Genomic DNA, 27,353 nt, shown 5'->3' on the forward strand with positions numbered 1-27,353 from the left:
AGTACTTCGACTATCAGATACCATTTACTCAGCTAAAGGGAGTGCGAGGAAGACGGAGATATGCAGTCGTCAAAGCTACTGGCCCTATCTAGCGGCCGCTTCTGGCTCTATCTACACACAAGAAAAACTTGGTAAAATCAACTGTAATAATTGTCAAACAGGCCCAAACCACAAAAATTGTCAACTTTATCCTGAACCTTATAAAGGTGCGGGCTGCACTTGACTTCCGGCTAGTGTGGCAGTATATTAAAGACTTAAGACAGAAAATAAGTCAGTATCTGACTTGGGCTTGGTTCATGAAGGGCTGGACCCAGTTGGGAATTATAAATAAGGCATTGCAGAAGATTTGTAAGATTACAGTTGCATACTTCTATGTTAAGGTAACTATTGTTCATAGTTACACAACTATTTAAAATAGTGTTAAGGTACAAAAACAAAATACACACAAATAAAAGTAACTATTTTAATAGTAGTTTAACTATTTGATAGTACGCAAAGCAAAAACAAATACACGGACGACTATTTTTATTGTTAAAATACTATTTTTATAGTTACTGAACTCTCTTCATTGGTACCTTCAGTTACCAATCAAATTCTTTTGTGTGTAGCGGTCATTTCATTGTTTGCTAATAACTTTTGAAAAGATTGTCTGATTTTAAAATTTGGTTTTACATTTCGAGGCATTAATAAACACAACAAAATGACACTTAAACTTTTATAAAATCTGTAATCTGATTTAAAGCGGTCGACTATTTGTATTGTTAAAGTACTATTTTTTACTTTATTAACAACAATCAATTTTAGCAACCAAATTTTGTTGTGGGTAGTATTACTTATAAATTACAATGACAAAGGAAAGTATGTACATAACTTTGTGTTGATAATTTAATATATGCACTTGTAGAATCTCTGTATAAACAAGAGAGCGCTAGAAGCGCTGCGTAAGAAGCCCAAGAATATGTGTGGAAAATCTCAACCTTCTAGCTTTTGTAGTTTCCGAGATCTCAGCGTTCATCCAGACAGACCTACAGACAGACAGACAGACATAGGAAACGCTTCCTTCTCCCTGTTACATACACACAAAAAAAAACTTACAGTTGATTTTACTGTAATAATTGTCAAACAGGCCCCAACCAGCAAAATTTTCAATTCTACTAAGTAAATTGTCATTTCACAACAACAAAATACACACAATTAGCAAAGACACAATCCCAAAGCTAAAACAAAATACATGTAACGATTTTAATAGTTACGTAACCATCTTTGTTGGTCAATTTTACCAAGAAAATTGTTTTGTGTATACTTTTTCACGAATACAATATACCCTTTTGCTTTACGAGTAACGGGTATAACAACAAAATTTAATTTAACTTTTTCGAAATCTTTAAAGATGTGGGCGCCAGATACGCGACAAAGGTTGTTCAAGGCGAGTGTGGGCGTTAGAGTGGGCGAGGCGGCTTACTTTTGAGATCTCAGCGTTCATCCGGACAGATAGATGGACATCGACTCGGCTAATGATTCTGATCAAGAATATATATACTTTAAAGGGTATGAAACGATTCTTTCTACATGTTACTTACTTTTCCCCGAACACAATATACACTTTTACTCTTTTTTCAAACTTACAAAGAATCGTCCAAAACATCAAACTTCAAATGAAAATAACCAGAGTATTCCCTAAGCAGTTAAATTGCTGAATTGTTAAAAATTCAACAAAAAATTTCCGCACTTAAGGGAACGACACAAAATGGTTCCTGTAGCATTTTCGAACAGCTGTTATTTGTTAAAAAGTTTCAAGGAACTTTAAACATGTACAATTTGATTTATTATTGATAGTTACAATCTAGAATTGTTACCAGGTTACAATTGTTACTAAAATGTTACAGAATTGCCATTACTTTTAATAAAAAATGAGAACTCTGGTTTTCAACGATTTAACAAAATTTTCAACAGACTCGAGGCTGTTGAATTGCCTATATTTCTGAAAGTTGACTTTGTATGGAACATCTGATTAACAGCTGACCAAAATTCAACAATTCACAACAACAATTCAACAGTTAAGGGAATACCCAGAACGTCAAGAAATTTTTTTCATATGAAGTTTTTTGTTTTGGACGAATTTTTGCTAGCTGTAATACCAGCCCTTAAAGGGAAGATCAGTAAGAGCGTAAGCACCAAAAACGTGTTTTTATCCATATTCCCCTGACAAGAAAGTCACACAAAGCAGCCACATTCAACTGGCTGCTCATTGGTATGCGAATCGATTCCAAAAGCTACATGGTTGCATTCGCAGCGAAATCCGCGGGTATAAGTATATAGAATGTACATAAATTTTAAATCCGAAGCACACGTAAACAATTGTTTGAATCTTGGCAAGGCTGAGTTAGTCCAGCACTCCTCTGGGCCTTTCTGTGGGATAGGCCTCGTGTCAATCAATCGACCAAGAGTGACGTGTGTAGAGAACCAGCATGCTAATAGGCTTTGTGAGCTGGCCTTTGAAGGGCGAAATCATTTGGTTCAGGATAGGATCGTACTCTGTTATTAAAGGTATTTATTGTACATATTTAATAGCATACAGGTAATTTACGAATAAGGGGTAGATCTCGGGGTTATCGGATGCGTCGAATTAGCGTTTCTAGAACATTGTGATCGTAATATAATATTCTACACTACGTTTTATAATTGTTAATATATGGTATCTCGTTGATTCATGGTTACTAGCGAGCGCACATACTTTTAGTATAAACCTAATAAGGCACACATATTCATTTATGTAGAGTGGATTTCAGTATGGGGCTCCTCTCCCAGAGCGCCGCTAAACTGTTCAGCCACGACTTTTTAATCTGGCGTACAACATGGATAGTTAGAGAGCTTTCAGTCGGGCTCAATTCCCCGTTCTGGACTGCTCCTTTTTTTAATTTGACCAGCATCGCTAAACGTTGTGTGTATCTATCTACTGCAAAACTACTGTTTTGCAGACAAACCCAGAAGTTATGTTGTAGACCCATTAACTCTTATCTTCGCGGCTTTCCGAAGCTGCTGGCTGGTCCTAGTGGGCCGTAGATGGCATGTGGATGCGGAGTGTGAGCGTGAGGATGCTGTCCAGGCACTGGACCCTGCCCCCCACCATTTGGCATTGTCATGGCCTGCTTGCGCTGAAGTGTATTTGGGCCCATTGGTCGTTCGCCATCATTGAGGTCTAGTCCTGCCACCATTTGGGCGATCTCACGTTCCTTTTTTATGTCCGGCGGATTAAACTGCAAGCTTGCCAACGATCCGTGGCTGCGGCTACGATGCTCCTGGCGTATAGAGTAGCTGAAGGCCCGCTCGTTCAAGTGTCCTTTGCGCTGCAAAAGTAATTAATTAATAGCTGAACGAAATTAAGGGCTGATATGTTTACACAAAAAAAATTAGATTGGTAACAGTGACCAATGCAGATAGTTTAGTAGTTATAAAAATGGTACTTTAAGGCTAGTACTCAACCCACACAAAAAAAAAAAGCTTGGTAAAATCAACTGTAATAATTGTCAAACAGGCACCAACCAGCAAAATTGTCAATTCTACTAAGTAAATAGTTATTCCACAACAACAAAATACACACAATTAGCAAAGACACACACCCAAAGCAAAAACAAAATACACGTAACTATTTTAATAGCTACGTAACTATCTTTGTTGGTTAATTTTACCAAGCAAATTTTTTTGTGTGCAACAAAAAGTCGTCAAAAACCAAAAACTTCAAATGAAAAAACGTCAAGAAATTTTATTTCATATGAAGTTCTTTGTTTTGGACGATATTTTGTTGGGTTGAGTACTAGCCCTTTCCAATAAAAATTTGTATCCTTTTGTTTGTTGTACCCTTGCAGAGGGTATTATGATTTTAGTCAGAAGTTTGCAACGCAATGAAGAAGACGTTTCCCCATAAAGTATATATATTCTTGATCAGCATCACTAGACGAGTCGATCTAGCCATGTCCGTCTGTCTGTTTCTACGCAAACTAGTCTCTCAGTTTTTTGAGCTATCGGGATGAAACTTTCCCAAAAGTCTTCTTTCTATTGCATTATCACTATGGACGGCAGTCCATGTAGTGACGAAGCGCACCAGGAGAGTGTGCGAAGGCGACTACTATTATATCAAATAAAAACACCTCTTAACGAGGTAAAAAACTAGTGACGATCGCACCTTCAACATACAAAAGTTCTGATATCAACATTTGTGACGAAAAATTATTACACTCGTCATTAAATAGACTTTCTAATATTTTCTCATTCGGCCCGCCCTAGCAGACTATTCCAGCATTTTTCCCTTCACAGGCATTTTCTATTGCAGCGTGCCGAATGAGAAAATATTAGAAAGTCTATTTAATGACGAGTGTAATAATTTTTCGTCACAAATGTTGATATCAGAACTTTTGTATGTTGAAGGTGCGATCGTCACTAGTTTTTTACCTCGTTAAGAGGTGTTTTTATTTGATATCAGAAGTTTTTGTTTGTTTACATTTGCTCTCATAGGAGCTAATATATACATACATTTAAATTTAAATTGGTCAATCATAATTTATAAGCCATTGTATTTAAACAAATTAAGTTAAAAAGGCGTTTAAGTATTTCAAAATACCTTTTAAACGAGGTATGGCACATGTCTGTACCTTTAGTAGTGTTGAACTTACAAACTAACGAAATTTAGCCATTTTTAGCTTTTTCCCGCTAAAGTAGCGGCTTTTTCCAAAAGTCTCAGAACAAAAGATTCCTATATGCAACTCTTAAGTGCAAATTTACTGATTCCATGACCCTAAAATACAGTTCGGATACCCTCACACAAAATTCAATACTCAGGAAGCTTTAGTTGTTCGAGCTGGCAAAAGTGGCTATTTTCGTATAAAAATAACTTTTAAACATGACTTTTTACAGTAATGTGTTGTATACCAAAATTTAAGGAATCTCAAGGGCTATACTGTTTAAAGTTTTCGAGAAAATCGTTAGAGCCTTTTTTGAAAAAAATAAAAAAAAAGCAAAAAAAAAAAGTTTTAAAAAATTATCTTTTGTTCATATCTTTTTAATTATTACATTTACACAAATTGCATATAGAAGGCGTTTATAGCATTTAAAAATACCTTTCAAACAAGATGCAGCACAAGTCTGTAGCTTTAGTAGTATAGAAGTTACGATTTTCCGAATTTTAGCTATTTATAGCTGTTTTCCCGCTAAACTAGCGAGTTTTTCCAAAAGTGGTAGAACAAAAGTTTTTTATATCGATGTGATGAACGTCATATTAAATTTTCAAAACTTAAGAAACATGTTTTGGACAAACTGACAAATTGAACACAAATGTTGATATCAGAACTTTTGTATGTTGAAGGTGCGATCGTCACTAGTTTTTTATACCCTTGCAGAGGGTATTATAATTTTGGTCAGAAGTTTGTAACGCAGTGAAGGAGACGTTTCCGACCCCATAAAGTATATATATTCTTGATCAGGATCAATAGGGGAGTCGATATAGCCATGTCCGTCTGTCCGTCTGTTTCAATACCGTTTGCGAGCTCAGTTTAAAAGCTAGCGCCTTGAAACTTTCACAGTCGTCCTAAAACATGTGTACGCAGATCAAGTTTGAAAGCCGACCCGATCGGACGTCTATATCCTATAGCTCCCATAGGAACAATCGGATATAGCTTTCACAAAAATGAAGATATTTCGCTCAGTGTAAGAGCTATTGGCATGAATCTTTCCAAATCGTATTTTTTGTGCGTACCTTGATCAGGGTAAAAGCGCGTGCCGATCGGACGTCTATATCTTATAGCTCCCATAGGAACAATAGGGTGAAATCGGTCAAAATTTGACGTTTTTCAGGATATTTCGCGCAAAATATTAGCTATTCCCATGAAACTTTTCAAATCGTATTTTTTTGTGCGTACCTTCATTAGGGTAAACGCGCGTGCCGATCGGGCGTCTATATCCTATAGCTCCCATAGGAACAATAGGGTGAAAAATTTTAAAATTTTATTTTTTCAATTATAAAATATTTTGTTGTTTATTAATGCATGTTGCTAGTCTAGTCAAGTTTTAATTCGTAAAATCTGCAAGGGTATTAAAACTTCGGCTTGCCGAAGTTAGCTTCCGTCCTCGTTACCTCGTTAAGAGGTGTTTTTATTTGATAGTATATATAGTATATATGTCGGAACCGACCGGATCGGACAACTATATCTTATAGCTCCCATAAGAAGGAAGCGTTAAAAAATTCTAGCTTCGGTGTTTTTTCAAATATTACCTTCTACTCTTGGAAATATTATTTTTTATATAATTCTGAATTTCAAACTAAATAAGTAAAAAATCGGATCACTATATCATATAGCTGCCATAGGAACGGTCTAAAAATTAAATGGAAATTAATAAAAAAAAATTATATTTCTGTTAATTTTTATTACATTCTCTTCTACTCTGGGATATGACTATTTTTTAATATTTTCGAACTTCGAAAAAGATCGAACTAATATATTATATAGCTGTTATAGGAACGATAAAAAAATTAATGTGAAATAATAGGAAATTTAGCATTTTTGCAATTTGTAAATTAATAGGAATGATCTGCAAGGGTATATAAGCTTCGGCTTGCCGAAGCTAGCTTCCTTTCTTGCTTTTGCTTCGTGTACTATTAAATAGTTAAACTACTATGGAAAAAGTTACGCTAACGTATTTTAATACTCTTTTAAATAGTCGTTTTACTATGAAAAATAATTAATACAAAATTATGGAACAGTAATTTTACAAATGTTATGCAATGCCTTGTTTATAATTCCCAACTGGGTCTAGCCCTCCGTGCACCAAGACCCCCAAGTCAGATTCTGAGTAGTTAAGACTTTAATTTAAAACTAAGTACTTAAAGTCTTTAACACTCTTGCACACTAGCTGGAAATCAAGTGCAACCAGCACCTTTAAAAGGCGTATGATAAAGTTACTTTTGGAAAAGGTAATTGGATTATTACCTTCTTAATATTACTTTTATAAATTTGTATTATGCAGTTACGTAACTATGAATTTTAAATTTAAAATTTTAACATTTTTTTATATTTTTACCATAAAAATAGTATGTTAACTTGGTTGTTATGGTTATTGTTATTCATGGTTAATCCCATTTTCTCCAGTTGTTCAACTATTTTTTTTACTACGTACTACGTTTACGTATTTCGTAACAGTTATTATTCGATTGGTAAAATTTTTTAATTCTGTGGCTTGAGACTGTTTTATTATTATATGGGCTAATTTTACCTCTACACACAAAAAAAAAAACTTGGTAAAATCAACTGTAATAATTGTCAAACAGGCCCCAACCAGCAAAATTGTCAATTCTACTAAGTAAATTCTCATTTAACAACAACAAAATACACACAATTAGCAAAAACACAAACCCAAAGCAAAAACAAAATACACGTAGCTATTTTAATAGTTACGTAACTATCTTTGTTGGTCAATTTTACCAAGCAAATTTTTTTGTGGGGTAATGCTTTTTTGGGGATGCTTTTAAATATTTCTGAATTTCGAATTAATTATTTAAAAAATCGGACTACTATATCATATAGCTGCCATAGGAACGATCGGAAAATTAATGGAAAAGTAATAGGAAATAAATTCTAGCTTTTTTGGTTTTTATTGTATTATCTTCTACTCTAGGATATGACTCTTTTTAAATATTTCCGAATTTCAATTTTAATTTAATCAAAATCGGACGACTATATCATATAGCTGCCATAGGAACGATCGGAAAATTAATGGAAAAGTAATAGGAAACAAATTCTAGCTTCTTTGGTTTTTATTGTATTATCTTCTACTCTAGGATATGACTCTTTTTAAATATTTCCGAATTTCATATAGCTGCCATAGGAACGATCGGAAAATTAATGAGAAATATTAGAAAATTTAACATTTTTGCGATTTGTTAATTAATAGGAATGATCTGCAAGGGTATATAAGCTTCGGCTGGCCGAAGCTAGCTTTCTTTCTTGTTTTTTTTTATATCTCCTACCGTTTACTTTTAAAAAATATTTTTGTAAATTAGCTCCGATTTTTCAGTTATGCATCAAAAATCAAAAATCAAGAATCTGCATGCAAAATGTCAATCTTCTAGCTTTTATAGTTTCCGAGATCTCAGCGTTCATACAGACAGACAGACGGACATGGCTGTATCGACTCGGCTAGTGACCCTGATCAAGAATATATATGCTTTATGGGGTCGGAAACGCTTCCTTCTAGCTGTTACATACTTTTGCACGAATACAATATACCCTTTTACTCTACGAGTAACTGGTATAAAAATCACCCATTAAAATTTTTTATAAAAATGCGCCGACTTTACCCAGCACTTTTTTTGCACTTCATATATGCCTCCTAACAAAAACGTTTATTTCTTAATTTTTAAAATTTAAATTAAATTTAACGGTTAAAAATGCGTTTTAAAATAAACATAAAAAATAACTATTATTTTTTAGTTTTTAAATTATCTCTTACTTTACAGTTACTTTTAACTTTTATTTTTTTATTCATACAATAACAGTTATATCTGATTTTTATACCCTTGCAGAGGGTATTATAATTTTGGTCAGAAGTTTGTAACGCAGTGAAGGAGACGTTTCCGACCCCATAAAGTATATATATTCTTGATCAGGATCAATAGGGGAGTCGATATAGCCATGTCCGTCTGTCCGTCTGTCCGTCTGTCCGTCTGTTTCAATACCGTTTGCGAGCTCAGTTTAAAAGCTAGCGCCTTGAAACTTTCACAGTCGTCCTAAAACATGTGTACGCAGATCAAGTTTGAAAGCCGACCCGATCGGACGTCTATATCCTATAGCTCCCATAGGAACAATCGGATATAGCTTTCACAAAAATGAAGATATTTCGCTCAGTGTAAGAGCTATTGGCATGAATCTTTCCAAATCGTATTTTTTTGTGCGTACCTTCATTAAACGCGCGTGCCGATCGGGCGTCTATATCCTATAGCTCCCATAGGAACAATAGGGTGAAAAATTTTAAAATTTTATTTTTTCAATTATAAAATATTTTGTTGTTTATTAATGCATGTTGCTAGTCTAGTCAAGTTTTAATTCGTAAAATCTGCAAGGGTATTAAAACTTCGGCTTGCCGAAGTTAGCTTCCGTCCTCGTTATTAATAAAAGTCAAAAATAAAAGTCTCCCAAAGACTTTTAATCCAACACTCCGTAAATAAAAGTCTTTGCCATATATCTCGCGAACAGTTCAAGTCTAAGCAATCAAATTTTGATTATGGGTTGATCTTAATTTTTTTAAAGTCTTAGGATATTCCTTAAATATATTATTTTATTTAATAGTTAAATGTTTATTCACATATATCCTGAATCAACATCATTGAGTTACCGAAGACGTTTTTGTAATATGTCGTCACCATTAAATTACGTATGCAGTAGGGGAGAGTGGGGGAATTTCGTCACAGGGGCAATTTCGTCACCTGCAATATCTCGGAATCCATAAGTCGTAAAAATATATAATTTTTTTGTTTTAGTCCTTCAAGACGGCCAGACACAACCAATGCATTTGTTTTGCACAGAAGGCCAAGATAATTAAGCTATAATATTAAATGTGTTTTAACAGTTCAAAAGCTACATTTAGTTCTCGACGAAATTTTTTCTGTATGCCACAATTCAAAAGGAACAAGAAAAGAAGCTAGCTTCGGCCAGCCGAAGCTTATATACCCTTGCAGATCATTCCTATTAATTAACAAATCGCAAAAATGTTAATTTTCTAATATTTCTCATTAATTTTCCGATCGTTCCTATGGCAGCTATATGATATAGTCGTCCGATTTTGATCAAATTAAAATTGAAATTCGGAAATATTTAAAAAGAGTCATATCCTAGAGTAGAAGATAATACAATAAAAATCAAAGAAGCTAGAATTTATTTCCTATTACTTTTCCATTAATTTTCCGATCGTTCCTATGGCAGCTATATGATATAGTAGTCCGATTTTTTAAATAATTAATTCGAAATTCAGAAATATTTAAAAAATAACATCCCCAAAAGTAGAAGGTAATATTTCAAAAAACACCGAAGCTAGAATTTTTTAAAGTTTTTTTCTTCCGATCCTTCCTATGGGAGCTATAAGATATAGTTGTCCGATCCGGTCGGCTCCGACATATATACTACCTGCAATAGAAAGAAGACTTTTGCGAAAGTTTCGTCCCGATAGCTCAAAAACTGAGAGACTAGTTTGCGTAGAAACAGACAGACGGACAGACGGACAGACGGACAGACGGACAGACAGACAGACGGACAGACGGACGGACAGACGGACAGACGGACATGGCTAGATCGACTCGTCTTGTGATGCTGATCAAGAATATATATACTTTATGGGGTCGGAAACGTCTCCTTCACTGCGTTGCAAACTTCTGACTGAAATCATAATACCCTCTGCAAGGGTATAATAAGATACACGATTTTTTATATAATACACAGTGTTATAATGTGCATTTCTGCGTCAGTGATTTTTAACTTCGCGCCTAATTTCGGAAGAAAAATAATTATTTCTAAAAAAGTACGGTCTGGGGAAATTTCGCCACCCTACGTTAAGGGTAAATTCGCACCTATTTTAAATACATATTTTTATATTTGACGAGCTGGCTAACGAACAGACTACCAGCAGCAGCAACAAATATAGGACGTCAACAAAAATGGTACGCTCGATCAGTGTAACATACTTACAAGCGTAAAGTTCCCTACATTTTTCAGGTGACGAAATTTCCCCAGTTGTGTGGTGATTTTACCCCCCTATGTGGTGAGATTGCCCCAGTATATTGGTTTTACTTTTTAATTTTTTATAAATCACCAAGTTAATTAAAAAAATAGGGGAATGTCACATTTTAAAGCTTAGTGCTAACCGCATTCAACAATAAAAATAGAAATATGATAACGTGTCTCAAGATGGACAATAAATAGCTTTGAAAAAATGCTGACGAAATTCCCCCACTCTCCCCTACAACAAAATCGAAATGATAGGAATAAAATAAATAGCCTAGCCGAATATCTTTAGTTAAGTTATTTACGATTCACACAGATACATATATACCTCTTTTCTTAAGAATTCGCGGTTTTTGAAGAATCGATGTAGAATATGTCTTTAGTTAAGCTGTATATAATCCACACAAATATATACTCCTGTTCCTAAGAATTCGCGGTCTTTAAAAATATATTTTTGTTATGGTTTAAAAACCGCGAAATCTTAGGAACAGGATGATCTTGGAATTGGCTGGACCGTTCTCTTCTTAGCTACTGCTGTATTTCCTATACCTGGCTCTATAATTATCGAATTTAAGAAACAGCAAATTCTTAAGGGGGGACATCTAGGTAGAATTTTTAAAAAATCGAAAATTTTCTTTTTTCGCTTAAAAAATTATTTAGGGTCTTAAAAATAACATACCAAAAAATAGAGTCCGTCAGAAGTGTCTAAGTGTCGAAATTTTCCATTCTGCGGCGATGCCTCACAGGTATATCCCGGGCACCTTAAAACTTTAAACGCGTTTTTTTCGAAACTACTTCTTTTGAGGTGGCCGATCTATCGATATTTTTGACAGTATATTCAAAATACCTATGTCTATCGACGGACGTAGGATTTTTTTTTTATTTTGCTTACTTACTATTTTGCAAGAATTTTGTGACGTTTTTTATTCGAAAAAATTTTACTTTTTTCAATCACTCACCATTTTGCAAAAAATCAATATATCGAAAAAATTGATGTATCACTATGGACGGCAGTCCATGTAGTGACGAAGCGCACCAGGAGAGTGTGCGAAGGCGACTACTATATATACACGAAGAAATGAAAATCTACTGTGATGGTCCGATCATAATGAATGATACACCTATCGAAAGGTATTGCAAAAACTAACAGGATTGCATACCAAGACTTTAAGAAAATCAATTGGCTTGGAAGAGAGAGCGGTGAAAGTGAAAAAGTGAAAATTTCGAAATTTGGAGCTGTTGGGGCCGCTGGTGATAAATGCCCCCTCGCAATGTTTTAATTGTATTCCTTTTGAAAATACCCGTCTCATTCGGCACGCTGCAATAGAAAATGCCTGTGAAGGGAAAAAGACCGGAATAGTTTGCTAGGGCGGGCCGAATGAGAAAATATTAGAAAGTCTATTTAATGACGAGTGTAATAATTTTTCGTCATAAATGTTGATATCAGAACTTTTGTATGTTGAAGGTGCGATCGTCACTAGTTTTTTACCTCGTTAAGAGGTGTTTTTATTTGATAGAAACTAACCAATTTTTTTTTTTTTTTTAGATCAAAAATTAAGGACGTTAGGTGTCCGGCCATGGCCCCTTTTCAACAAAAAAGAGCCTACGAAGAAATGCTGCACAGCCGCCATTTTGTTTTCGATTTATTCGAAAAAAAATTTATTTTGTACTTCGTACCTAATAAAATATCAAAAAAAAAAACACCTCTAAACGAGGTAAAAAACTAGTGACGATCGCACCTTCAACGTACAAAAGTTCTGATATCAACTTTTGTGACGAAAAATGATTTTAGATGCGACTAAATAAGTAAGCTACCTAAAATTTACTCGTTCGGCCCGCTTTAGCAAATATTTAATATCGACACGAAAGTTTTCTGTTGTAGCGTGCCGAATGAATAAATTTTCGGAAGCGTACTTATTTAGTCGCATCTAAAATCATTTTTCGTCACAAAAGTTGATATCAGAACTTTTGTACGTTAAAGGTGCGATCGTCACTAGTTTTTTACCTCGTTTAGAGGTGTTTTTATTTGATATCAGAAGTTTTTGTTTGTTTACTTTTGCTCTCATAGGTGCTAATATAAACATTTACATTTAAATTGTCAATCATAATTTTTAAACTATTGTATTTTAACGAATTAAGTTAAAAAGGCGTTGAAGTATAGCACATGTCTGTACCTTTAGAAGTGTAGAACTTACAAACTAACGAAATTTAGCTATTTTTAGCTTTTTCCCGCTTAAGTAGCGGCTTTTTCCAAAAGTCGTAGAACAAAAGATTCCTATATGGAACCCTTAAGTGCAAATTTACTGATTCCATGACCCTAAAATACAGATCGGATACCCTCACACAAAATTCAATACTCAGGGAGCGTTAGTAGTTCGAGCTGGCAAAAAATCTCAAGGGCTATACAGTTTAAAGTTTTAAAGAAAATCGTTAGAGCCGTTTTTGAGAAAAATAAAAAAAAGCTAAAAAAAAGTTTTAAAAAATTTTCTTTTGTTCATATCTTTTTAACTATTACATTTACACAAATTGCATAATTATAGCATTTAAAAATACCTTTCTGTCTGTAGCTTTAGTAGTATAGATGTTACGGCTTTCCGAATTTTAGCTATTTATAGCTGTTTTCCCGCTAAACTAGCGACTTTTTCCAAAAGTGGTAGAACAAAAGTTTTTTATATCGATGTGATGAACGTCATATAAAATTAAACTTATAAAACATGTTTTGGACAAACTGACAAACAGAATTAAATTTTCATTTTAGGAAGACGAAGAAAATCTTATTTTGGCTATAACTTTTGAACGGAGCGTCGGATTTTATCATATGACCCCTCATTCGACGGGTATTTTCAATAGGAACACAACAGCTCCAAATTTCGAAATTTGCACTTTTTCACTTTCACTACTCTCTCTCCCAAGCCAATTGATTTTCTTAAAGTCTTGGTATGCAATCCTTTAAGTTTTTGCAATACCTTTCGATTGGTGTATTACTCATTACGATCGGACTATCACAGCAGATTTTCAATTTTGCGGCTATATAATAGTAGTCGCCTTCGCACACTCTCCTGGTGCGCTTCGTCACTACATGGACTGCCGTCCATAGTGATAACGTAGTTTACAAATTTTCGATTGGCTTCTTCATTTGGCCAAAAAAAATCCAGAAAATCCGTTTTTTTCCCCAGTTACCTAGATGTCCCCCCTTAAAAGCAGTTAAATGATTGTTTTATTACAAATGTATTGAAAAACAAGAAGGAAGTTGTTACTGTAAGGTCTGCCTGCTACATATTGTTATCGACCAATGAAGTAATCATTTTAAGAGAGGTTGTGCTGGCGGCGCAGCTTCTTTACAAGTAACACTAGATTTTGTCATCTAACCCTTAGGAGTTGTGTAGCTCTGGGTTTCACTATTTGTCGAATAAGAAATTGTTAGGTAGTGGAAAATCGCGATGAGAAATAGATTAAAGCATGCCAAAATTGTAAACTAATTAAGAAAAACCCGTTATGTAAATTTGGTAGCTTAGGCTTAAATGGCTAGCGATATACATATATGGAAAAGACTTGTATTTTATTTGTTGAAAAATAAAAGTCTTCCAACAATTTTAATTTCGTTGATTATGAGAAAAAAGTCTTTGATAGACTTCTATTTGAAAAATCAGAAATAACTGTTATTCAAGACTTATAAAAATAATAATCAAAATTAAAAGTTATTTTTGAGCGATATTATAAAAACTGATAATACTAATTATTTTGAAACTTTTATAATAACAATTTTAAATAACCGTTAAAAATGATTTTTTCTAATAAAACTTATAACTGTTAAGGTCTCTGAAAAATAACACCGAAGCTAGCAATTTTTTAACGTTTTTCCCGATTTTGCCTATGTGAGCTATAGTTGTCCGATACGGCCGGTTCCGACTTATATACTAACTGCAATAAAAAGAAGACTATTGGGAAAGTTTTATCCCGATAGCTTAAAAACTGAGAGACTAGTTTGCGTAGAAACTGAAGGACAGACGGACATGGCTAGATCGGCTCGTCTAGTGATGCTGATCAAGAATATATATACTTTATGGGGTCGGAAACATCTCCATCACTGCGTTGCAAACTTCTGACTGAAATCATAAACCCTCTGCAAGGGTATAAAAATAACGATCGGACTACTAGTGCGCACAAAAGTTTTGGTGATTAAAATTGACCAATGTACACTGGGCCAAAAATCTGTAATTTTTTTCCTAGGACAGTTTTTTGAATTTTTTTATTAAAAGATTGAACTTTCCAACAAACTAAAAGTAAAATTTATGGGAATTTTATATGATGTAGATAATATAAACCAAATGCAGAAAATACTAAGTTTTTTCCGGCATTTTATTTTTAAAAAAATATTTATAAGACGCACTTGATCCATTTTCATACACAATAAAGTATGGAATAAGAAAAACTAAAAAAAAATAACACAAGGGTAATTCCACGTGAAACGCGACAGGCCCATTTGGGTAAAATATCAGAATCGATCCAAACTTTTTTTTTTGGATAAAGCATTGAAATATAAGGATCGGTTTTTTTTTTAACTCTTACCGTTTTACTCTACGAAAAACGGGTATAAAAATGTGCCATACATGAGTTCGTTAACATCAAATATGGTAACTAAAATATTTATTCTGCTGTTGCTCCGAAAGGATCGAAGGCAATGAAACCCAATCGTCTTTACTAGCTCACACCCACCTTGTAGATGCCAGTGCCGCCTGGCGATGGCGACTCGGCTCCCGAGTTTCCAGAGTCGTCCAGTCCGTTGCCCATCGATGCCGCCAGCTTGCGGCTTGCATGGCCCAAAGCACGTGGCTCCCCAATTAGGGACTGGGCCATCTGGGGGGATGGAACGCTACCCATGGCCTGTTGATGATGGTAGGCGTAAATGGGCGGCACAATAGGCATCCCGACGGGCACTCCTCCACCTCCGCCCCCACCATTCTTTTTGTCCTTTTTCTTTTTCTTGTTGGTGGAGCGCGATGGCTGAAGGGTGGCGTACTGCTGCGGCATCATTACGGGGATTTGCATGGGCGGAAGGCCTGCCATGTGGGGGTGGTGCATCATATGGACCGGATGCTGTGAAGGATGAGGCTGCGGGTGGTGAACCTGGTGGCTTTGCGGACCCGCTGGGAAGCCGCGGTGACTGATCGTGTGGTAGCGGGCAGAATGCGGTCCGTGTCCGGAGACGGGTCCGTAGATCATGCTGCCAGGTCCTACCGGACCCTGGAAGCCGGGGCGATGAAGCGTCGCCGGGTGCACGGGCTTCGGACGAATTAGGGTGCCGGAGAGGCTCTGGCTGCCGCTCGACCTAGACCCCTTCTTGTCACGCTTCGTTTTTCGCTCCTCCTTTACCGGCGGTGGTGGCACGTCGATCGGCGTGCTGATCTGGCGCGCACGCAAGGGTCTCCCTAGTGTGGAGGCGTTTCCCGCAAACAGCTCGTAAGGACTCTCAAGGGGCACGATGCTGTCCAACTGATCCTGTGACCCACTCCAAACCTTATGGTTCTCGTCGCCGTTGTATGAGGCATCGCCATCATCAACGGTGACGTTGAGGTCAGCGCTACTGCCATAAACTGAAAGAGAAAAAGATTTATTAAAAATAATTTGTGTTTTTAACGGGTATTTTTCCTATAAGTCAGAATGCGTTAAGAAATGCATGCACTGTCTGTGTTTAAATTAACTCAGAGTAGGGGAGAAGGGGGTTCTGTACAAAAACTCGGGTTAGACATAGCAGCTATAACTAAATAGGCATTGGGCATTAGGCATCTATCACCGGAAAGGCTGTTCTTTTCTATAACTTTTTCCTACATCATTTTGAAGTCAATTGCAAAGCCTGCGAGGAACGTACAACATACTTTTTAAACCAGTCTAGCCCCAGTAGGGGAGAGTGGGGGAATTTCGTCAGCATTTTTTCAAAGCTATTTTTTGTCCATCTTGAGACACGTTATCATATTTCTATTTTTATTGTTGAATGCGATTAGCACCAAGCTTCAAAATGTGACATTCCCCTATTTTTTTAATTAGCTTGGTGATTTATAAAAAAATAAAATGTAAAACCAATATACTGGGGCAATCTCACCACACAGGGGGGTAAAATCACCACACAACTGGGGAAATTTCGTCACCTGAAAAATGTAGGGAGTTTAACGCCTGAAAATATGCTACACTGATCAAGCGTACCATTTTTGTTGACGTCCTATATTTGTTGCTGCTGCTGGTAGTCTGCTCGTTAGCCAGCTCGTCAAATATAAAAATATGTATTTAAAATAAGTGCGAATTTACCCTTAGCGTACGGTGGCGAAATTTCCCCAGACCGTACTTTTTTAGAAATAATTATTTTTCTTGCGAAATTAGGCGCGAAGTTAAAAATCACTGACGCAGAAATGCACATTATAGCACTGTGTATTATATAAAAAATCGTGTATCTTATTCCTTTTGGATTGTGGCATACAGAAAAAATTTCGTCGAGAACTAAATGTAGCTTTTGAACTGTTAAAACACATTTAATATTATAGCTTAATTATCTTGGCCTTCTGTGCAAAACAAATGCATTGGTTGTGTCTGGCCGTCTTGAAGGACTAAAACAAAAAAAATATATATTTTTACGACTTATGGATTCCGAGATATTGCAGGTGACGAAATTGCCCCTGTGACGAAATTCCCCCACTCTCCCCTACTGGGGTAATAACAGTACGAAACCTAACCTTTTTTTGCTATTAAAAATGCGGCTACAGCTATTTGACGCGGAGGTCCATATTTTTGTAAATTTTAATATTTTTCTTCCTTGATTTCTACAATTCCCTTATTCCATAAAAATTTCGCGTTGTCAAATTTTTGTTTTGCCGCCCCTAAATGCTACTTAGGCCATTTTGCTCAGTTTGACTGCAATCTTGCTCATCGAGCTCTCGCTTAATACTGCGAATATGACCAATAGTTCTACCAACGTGCAGAATTTATAAGAAATAAAATAAAGACCATGTGTTATAATATATAGAACCATCTACTATTTTAACCCCAGAAAGAATGTTTTAAGTTTTGCTAAATATCACGAAGATTGAAGACCAACAAAATTGAAATTTCCCTTCAGAAAATAAATATTTCAAAAAAATCTCTCGAGCGATTAATGTCCAATAAAGTGTCCCGAACAGAATGAGACTGAGGGGATTCCCTAAAATGTTGAATTACTGAATTTTTAACTTCGCGCCTAATTTCGGAAGAAAAATATTTATTTCTAAAAAAGTACTGTGTGGGGAAATTTCGCCACCCTATGCTTAGGGTAAATTCGCACCTATTTTAAATACATATTTTTTTATTTGACGAGCTGGCTAACGAACAGACTACCGGCAGCAGCAACAAATATAGAACGTCAACAAAAATGGTACGCTTGATCAGTGTAGCATATTTACAGGCTTTAAATTCCCTAAATTTTTCAGGTGACGAAATTGCCTCAGTGTATTGGTTTTACTTTTTAATTTTTTATAAATCACCAAGGTAATTTAAAAAAAAAAGGGAATGTCACATTTTAAAGCTTGGTGCTAACCAGTGCTGCCATCACTCAGCTTGAAAAACAGGACAGATAAGCCAAAAAAAACTGGGAAAAAAAGGACAAAAAATTTTAAAAAAGGACAAAAGTAAATGCGCCTCCATTTTTCTGTTTTACCAATGGGTTATATAATTACTTAATTTAAATGGATTTTATATTAAATTCAATTATGTAATGACCTACTGCGCCCGACTCACATCCTTCTTTGTTTGATCATTTTACCATGGTTAATTTTTGTGCGTATACGTAATAATCTAAAATTATTAAAATAATAAAAGCATTTCAAGTAACTATATTGGTAATACAAAAAAATGCCATATCTGCGTCAAACCCGAATAAGGGCCGGTTTCTCGAGTGCCGGCTAACATTTCTCGAACAGATAAAGTCCCTGCTAAGGCATTTTGGCTTTCTCGAGCATAAATGTGAGAGCTAAATTTGACAGGGACTCGGAGTCCCTGTTAAGCGTTTTCGACTCGATAAAATGACAGCTGATTTCCCAAAGCCAACTAAGAAGAAGAAACGAAATCACAGCTGACTTTTCCTTAAAATTATACCCAAACAGCTGATAAAATAATCGAAGCATGCCATTTTTTGCGCTTCACAGCACAATTCTGTGCGTTAACAGCACTCTGTAATTGTTTCTCGTTCAGATAAATTAAAGCAGTCGAGAAAGCGGATTTGCTTTTACGAACAGTTTATCTGGTATTTAAGTTTTTCGAACAGATAGCTATCAGGGACTTTGACAGGGACTCGAGAAACCGGCCTTAAGAGTCGTTAAAATCTGAAATTTTTTTCTGACAAAAAAGCAGAGGGTAAAAATTGAGAAATTTTTAAAGTGATTTTCTCTTTTTTTGCTACAGAAAAAATCGTACTATATAGAAAATCCATCGACTGCTTTACGTCTCTTTGATAATTTGTAAAAATAATTATTTTTTAAGTGCCGAACTGTAAGATTGATGGTTAAAAAGGCGTTTTAGCATATAAAAACAGGTTTACACACTTTCGACTGGCAAAAATAACACTCAAGACCTTTTTTTTGAAAAAAGGACAGATTTCCGGATAGGGGATGTTTGAAATTTTTTCCGGATAAACCCGTTAAAAAAAGGACAGATCTGTCCGGAAAGAGGACAAAATGGCAGCACTGGTGCTAACCGCATTCAACAATAAAAAAAAGAAATATGATAACGTGTCTCAAGATGGACAAAAAATAGCTTTGAAAAAATGCTTACGAAAATGCCCCACACTCCCCTACGCATTATTTATTTCAAAATCAACCTAGAAAGCATATTTGTGGTTCTTTTTACCTTGGTAACAATTTTAGGCAGTAAATAGCAATAATAAATCAAATTTCACATGTTTTAAGTTCCGTGAAACTTTTCAAACAAAAAACAAGGGAGAACACTATAGTCGGGTGGCCCGAGTCGGGACTCCCGACTATCCAATACCCGTCACTCAGCTAAAGGAAGTGCGAGGGAGATGGATATATAACATTTTTTTGATTGCGCATAACTTTTTAATGAAATTTGAAAAATGTTGTCTACAGTTCGATAGGTATACATAACAAAATTGAATTTATACTTTTCGGAAATCTTTAAAGATGTGGGCGCCAGACACATTTGAAAATCGTTAGTGGGCGGTTGTGGGCGTTTGAGAGGCGTGGCGATCGGTTGAAATAAACTTGCGCTGCGTAGATGGCCCAAGAATATGTGTGGAAAATCTCAACCTTCTAGCTTTTGTAGCTTTCGAGATCTCAGCGTTCATATGGACCAGAGAGCTGCAACGAGTATGATCGAGTACGAACGATCATCGCGCGATCATTTTTTAATTCGGTAAACTCACTCGCCAACGAATAATCACGAACAAACCCGAAAGCCAAAGTACAATCCGATCAACTACCCGATTTGCTTCGTAACGATCAATGATGTGATTTTGAACTTCGGGTGTTGGTGAACAAAATGATCGTTCCGAAGCGCTCAATCGTTCCCGATGATTGGGACCTCGAGTCAGTTGTACATGAATAGATTGTGAACGGATTAATATGATTTCTTGTGACGACGAAATAAAATAGGGGGAAAGTGCACTTCAATGTATTATATGTTTAATGAGAAATGTTTATTCCATATGGAACTTTTTCCTTTCCGTTGGCCTGACAACGTGTAGGTTCCAGTTGATATTAGTTCTAAAATGCTTTCAAAATCTATTACTTGTTGTCCTTTTGTGCAAATATAAAAATATGTTGTGCAAAATATAAAGCAATAACACGAACTGCACGGTCATAGCGGTAGGCGCGAAGCACGATCACACCAATCGATTGCACAAAATATTCGATCACAAACGGGTAAAATCTTTAAGCCGAACGTTCACACACGATCAGATCACACACTTGAACGATCACAAACGATCATTCATGGCACGATCGCATTCGCTCACCGCTCATTTCATTTCGCTCACCCAAAGCGATTAATCAAAACGGATACGAGTAAATGATCGGGTGTACCCGAAAATGATTGACTCGTTGCAGCTCTCTGATATGGACAGACAGACAGACGGACAGACAGGCGGACAGACAGACGGACAGACAGGCGGACAGACAGACGGACAGACGGACATGGCTAGATCGATTCGGCTAGTGATCCTGATCAAGAATATATATACTTTATGGGGTCGGAAACGCTTCCTTCTAGCTGTTACATACTTTTGCACGAATACAATATACCCTTTTACTCTACGAGTAACGGGTATAATAACGCGCAAATGCGCACAAAAGTTTTGGTGAGTAAAATTGACTAATGTACACTGGGCCAGAAAGCGAATTTTTTTGGCCAAAAATCTGTAATCTGTTTTCTAGCACAGTTAAAAGGATGCAGTTTTTTTCTAAAAAGATTGAACTTTCCAACAAACTAAAAGTAAAATTGATTGGAATTGATAATCTAAACCAGCGGTCGGCACACACATACGTTGACATTTTGTTTTATATTTGTGTGAGTAATTTGCACTGGGCAGCTCATTGATGTGGTGTGCAGACCGCTGTTCTACAGTGTACGTGAGCGAGCAGCGGCTGGGCAGAACAAAACCCTATGCTCACTTAATAAACCGCTGCCGACCGCTGATCAAAGCCAAAGGCGGAAAATATTCGGCGTAAAAATAAGTTTAAAAAAATCATTTGCACCCGTCCATTCCGTGCTCGAAGTAGAAAATTCATGATTAAAATGTTGCGTTGTTTCCGCCAATTTTCGGTTTAATTGTACTCTTTAGGAAAGTAAAACCTCTTCCTATTCCAGCTCAAAGGCGATCCAGTTCACAATTCACTGAATTTCATTTGGAATATTGTATAATCATTATATTTCTACTAATGCACATAAGATTTCACCTGACCTTCATGGTGACAGATGCTGCCTGCTGACTATCGATATCCACTGCGTACTTGTCTCATTTTCGCGCTGCCGACGAAGACAAGGTGCTGAGTTAGCCAACAGCGACGAGGGACAACGGGTGACCTAAGCTGCACAATGCACTCGAATACAAATTAGCTTAAATGCTGACCATCGACTCAGCGCGTCTGATCCGCTCTTATAAACGAAAAGGGCCAAGACCACTGCCAACGCGACGGTAAAGGCATTCAAATGAAATTATCAGCAACAGCGATGGAGTTACTTGGTTCGACTGGCCACTTCTGGACCCATATCCAAGCCGACGAACAGCTACTCACACTGCAACTCATTTGGGCCATGGAGGCAACGGTTTCGTAATAAATAACAGTAATTTAATAACCTGAGCGTGGCTACACCTGCAACTGTCGCGATACCGCCGACCCGCCTGAGTTCCGTTCAGTCCCAGACCTGACCCGCAACAGTCCTAAAGCCGAATGCGGTAGTCTGTTCCCCTTCCACTCTGCCCTTCTCACTCCTCCCCATGCCAGGGGGCCCAGCCCAAGTTGGCTTGCCAAGAGTCACTATTACTGTGTTTATACGATGCCGAATTCACGCTATCATTTCACGCTTTCGGCCGATTCGTGTCTGTATAAACGCCATTTCGTGAATTCGGCAACACACGAAAGTTGACAATGATTTCAGCCCAAAAGCGTGATTTGGTGATAAGCAATCTGGCAACTCTGTAAAAAATGATCGACGTTACCAAATCGCTAGAAATTGAAGGCCTTTTATAGGCTTTTTCTCTAATCAGTGGTATTAAAGATTAGATATTTTTACCGGTCCGGCATCCCTATCCCTATGAATTCTCGGCTGTCGTATAAACAGGGGCTATTTCTATATCGCGCTTTCAAGAAATCGTGATCCCTATCGTATAAACATAGTATATGCAAGTGTCTTCTGTGGCCGCTATAGTGTTTTGCCATTCCATAATTTTTTCGAACACAATTTTGTGGTTTGTGCTTTAAGGTCTTGTTTGTTATTCCACCAGCGAAATTTTTCTGAGTTCTGTTGCCTTATTCACTAGCATGAGAAACCAGCTCGGCCTGGGGGCTATTGACCCCCAGACTTGGCTGGCTCAGAAAATGAGAGCTAGCGCCAGGCCTATCGCTCTCGCTTGGGAGCTAATCTTCTTCTGGCTGCCCAATTATCGGCATGAAATTTACTTTACGTGGCCAACTGGCAAATGCCATATATAAAGTAGCTTGCTGCCATTATACCACCATTTAAATGTTTTGCGTATTTAAATCTGGTCAGTTGCGATTACTTAATAGACTTTGGTCCTCCGGGGAAAAAAAATATAAAAATGCGATAAAATATATGTATTCGTCGTTCCGAAATGAGTTTGTTCATTGGCTTAGTTAAACAATTTTGCTCTATCGCTGGAAATAGAAAGCTACTTTTAGCGCTCTGGAATGTAATTTGCGTAAATGGCTGCGGAAGTCCGTCGGATTCCAGATAATTTAATGATCCGGCTCTATTTTCATGGGTCGGACATAGTTGCAGAAAGTAAATTGCACTTCCAATTGCCGTTTTTTCTAATTAAGCCCGGGTATTTAATTCACATTTTCCATGCCCCTTACTTAATCACGGAACCACGGCAAAAAATTATTTGAACTTACGTCATTACTAGTTGAAGGCTTTGAAAAGTAAAATGTATACTCTTACTAATTTTCCGCGGGACGGCGAGATGCGCATGCGTGCGTGAAAACGTAAGAGAAAGGGGATAGGGTTAGGATAGGAAGGAAGCTTAGCCATCGACTCAATACAAATGTGTGCCATGCAGGCAACATGAGTCAAAATACCAAGTATCCAAGGCTTGCCAAGGCACTCAGTTGGCACTTAACTGCTTTTCGGTGCCACACAAATTCCAGCAAATCGGACGGAAGAGGAGTGGTAGAAAACGAACCAACACTTTGGCCAGCATTTTTGAATGGTTTTCTTGTTTTTGGCTTTTTATACTGTTTGTGGATGCAAAACGAAGCAAGAAACCAAAACCAGCTCCGCGGCATGCCATTTTCTCTCTATTTCCCATCAGTGCCGGTGCCAAGTTGTGAGGTGCCACGTTGGTAGGACGCAGGTGCAGCTGCAAGTCGGAATCTAGGCTGTCAAATCGGAATGCAACTAACGCAGCGGTAGAGAATTCACATGAACGAGATAAATTGGCAGGGTTTCCAAAAAGAGTCTGGTAAAAGGTAATCTAATTCAACACCTAACTCTGAATGAAATCCGATTTTTGGCATTAAGATATGAAAACCACAATTATCCACAACCATCTTTTTTATCTAACCTAAAAATACTTGCTTTTTACTATGTGTATTAAAGTAATTATGCAAACTCGCTCGCACTAGCTGACTGCCGAAGCACTGCGGAAATGGAGTGTGGGCTCTTCGGATCGGGAAAACAGGTCTTAAAGGGGGAACGGCAAGTAGGTCAGAAATGAAATGCTGTGGTATGCGCTGTGTTTCAAATCTTATGGATGCTATGGCCACTCGAACTTTTTAATAGCTTTACAATCTGGCCCCGCGTTGCAACTTCAACGTGAAGTTGTTTCCAGCCCGCGAAAGAAGCTGTTATGCGGTTGTTGCATGCAACAGTCATTCAACTGCAACTGGATTTCGGTTAATGTGTCCCGTCTTTGTTTTTGTGCACTCGTCATTTCCCTGCACCCAGTTGGATGCTGCCCAGCCTCTTTGCATAATAGTGCAACAGTAACAAGTTGCGAAGTGGACGCAGATCGTAATATTCCGGTCTCTAAAAAAGACCTCGATTGGTTCGTTGGTGCTACGAGACTTTTGCCGCGGAGAACTGCCGACGCTGACGTTCGTTTTCCAAACTAGTCAGAGCTCCCATTTCTTACCTTACTTAGGACAGATCTTTAATCCCTTGCAGATGGTATTATGATTTCAGTCAGAAGTTTTCAACGTCCGTCTGTTTTCAGTTTTTAAGCTATCGGGATTAAACTTTCCCAAACGTCTTCTATCTATTGCAGGTAGTATATACGTCGGAACCGGCCTAATGGGACAACTGTATCTTATAGCTCCCATAGGAAAGATCGGAAAAATAATCGAAAAACAAGAGAGAACGCTTTAGACGGGTTGTTGTCCCGACTTTCTAATACCCGTCAGTCAGCTAAAGGGAATGCGAGGGAGATAGATATATAACATTTTGATTGCGCATAACTTTTAAATGAATGGTCCGATTTGAAAAATGTTTCGATAGGTATAAATATACACAAAAAAATTGCATTTATACTTCTCGGAAATCTTTAAAGGTGTGGGCGCCAGACACATTTTAAAATCGTTAGTGGGCGATTGTGGGCGTTAAAGGGTGCGTGGCTCCCGGCTCAATCAAACTTGAGCTGCGTAGGAAGCCCAAGAATATGTGTGGGTAATCCCAACTTTCTAGCTTTTGTAGTTTCCGAGATCTCAGCGTTTTTCTTCTACATTTCGATTGGTATTAATAAACACAACAAAATGGCATTTAAGCTTTTACAAAATCTGTAAAGATGTGGGCGCCAGGGTTTAATTTGAAAGTCCTTTGAAGCGACTGTGGACGTACGAGTGGGCGTGACGCTCAGATGAAACCAACTTGCCTTCTAGCTTTTGTAGTTTCCGATATCTCAGCGTTCATACGGACAGACAGACAGACCCTTTTACTCTAAGAGTAACGGGTATAAAAACAAGAGAGAACGTTATATCCGTCTGTCTGTCCATGTGGACGCTTATCATGCCGATGTGCCACGCCCTCTCTAACGCCCACAAACCGCAAAAATGTGGTACACCCACAGTTTTGTGTATTTATTTAAGATTCTTTTTTTATCAGTATTTTTATTTTGTTTCTTTTACTTTTGTATTTTATGTTGCTCTAAATAATAATGAGGAATAAAGATGAGTGTTTTATTTTAAAAAGAATATATGTTTATTAAAAGTAAAATTTGGTGTAAATTGTTTTTCTTTTGTTTCTTAGAAATATTTATGATTAATTTTTTACCAGTGCACCATAAAAATGAATTCATTTTTTAGTCCGTCACAGTCTTTTCTTCTCTTAGAAATAAATTTTTATGTATATACATATATATATATATATTTTTATACCCGTTACTCGTAGAGTAAAAGGGTATATTAGATTCGTGCAAAAATATGTAACAGCTAGAAGGAAGTGTTTCCGACCCCATAAAGTATATATATTCTTGATCAGGGGCACTAGCCGAGTCGATCTAGCCATGTCCGTCTGTCCGTCTGTATGAACGCTGAGATCTCAAAAACTACAAAAGCTAGAAGGTTGAGATTTCCCACACATATTCTTTGGCTTCCTACGCAGCGCAAGTTTATTTTAGCCGAGCGCCACGCCCCCTCTAACGCCCACAATCGCCCACTAACGATTTTAAAATGGGTCCTGCGCCCACATCTTTAAAGATTTCCGAGAAGTATAAATGCAATTTTGTGGTGTATATTTATACCTATCGAAATGTAGAAGACATTTTTCAAATCGGATCATTCATTAAAAAATTATACGCAATCAAAATTTATATATCTATCTCCCTCGCACTCCCTTTAGCTGAGTGACGGGTATTAGATAGTCGGGACACCAACCCGCCTATAGCGTTCTCTCCTGTTTTTTTTTTTAATTGACTGAAATAATTTAAAACTATTCAGTTGGCCGACAAACGGTTAAAAGTGACAGGAAGTTTCAAATTTGACTTTTTTAGAAAACGAAATCAACTAAAGAAATATTTTTTTTCGGCCAGATCAAAGTAAAAAAGTTAAAGAAATAACTGAAAATGCAACTAATTTTATTTGTTTAAATCAGTGTCCGTAAATAACAGTTATTTGTGATTTTTATTTTTAAAGGCCTACTGAGATTTGTACAAGTTTTAATTAACAATTTAACTGGTTTTTATGCACTTTATAGACATGAACAAATAACAGCTAATTTGCTTTCCAGATTTGTTGACATGCATATATGCATATATACGTATATATACGTTGTGGACAAGAATAAAAAGAACGTTATTTTTGACGTTTAAAACAAAATATCACAGTAGTCTTTTTAAAATAAAAATCTCAAATAACTGTTATTTACGGTCCCTGGTTTAAATTAAATTTTAAAAAAAGATTACAAAAACAATGCATTTGGATTCAAACCTTAACTGCGCTACGACTACACACAAAAAAATTTGCTTGGTAAAATTGACCAACAAAGATAGTTACGTAACTATTAAAATAGTTACGAGTATTTTGTTTTTGCTTTGGGTTTGTGTCTTTGCTAATTGTGTGTATTTCAGTGCTGCCATTTTGTCCTCTTTCCGGACAGATCTGTCCTTTTTTTAACGACTTTATCCGGAAAAAAATTCAAACATCCCCTATCCGGAAATCTGTCCTTTTTTCAAAGATAAGGTTTTGAGTGTTCTTTTTGCTAGTCGAAAGTGTATAAACCTGCTTTTATATGCTAAAACGCCGTTTTAACCATTGTTCTTACAGTTCGGCACTTTAAAAATAATTCTTTTTACAAATTATCAAAGAGATGTAATGCAGTCGATGGACTTTATAGTACGATTTTTTCTGTAGCAAAAAAAAGAGGAAAACACTTTAAAAA

At 36.7% G+C, this 27,353-nt stretch overlaps 1 protein-coding gene across 1 annotated transcript in view; it reads right to left on the reverse strand.

The window, feature by feature from the left end:
• Nucleotides 1-2,537: 2,537 nt before the first annotated feature.
• LOC108069470 (uncharacterized) overlaps nt 2,538-27,353 on the reverse strand; it is a 50,481-nt gene continuing 25,665 nt past the window's right edge. The window contains exons 2-3 of the mRNA XM_044394725.2: nt 15,480-16,357; nt 2,538-3,347 (exon numbers count right to left, since the gene is read on the reverse strand). Of these exons, the coding sequence (XP_044250660.1) occupies nt 3,015-3,347; nt 15,480-16,357 (1,211 nt within the window). The 3' untranslated portion in view covers nt 2,538-3,014. The remainder of the gene's footprint in view (nt 3,348-15,479; nt 16,358-27,353) is intronic.

This window comes from Drosophila takahashii, chromosome 3R (genome assembly GCF_030179915.1).
Source record: "Drosophila takahashii strain IR98-3 E-12201 chromosome 3R, DtakHiC1v2, whole genome shotgun sequence".
Taxonomy (NCBI): domain Eukaryota; kingdom Metazoa; phylum Arthropoda; class Insecta; order Diptera; family Drosophilidae; genus Drosophila; species Drosophila takahashii.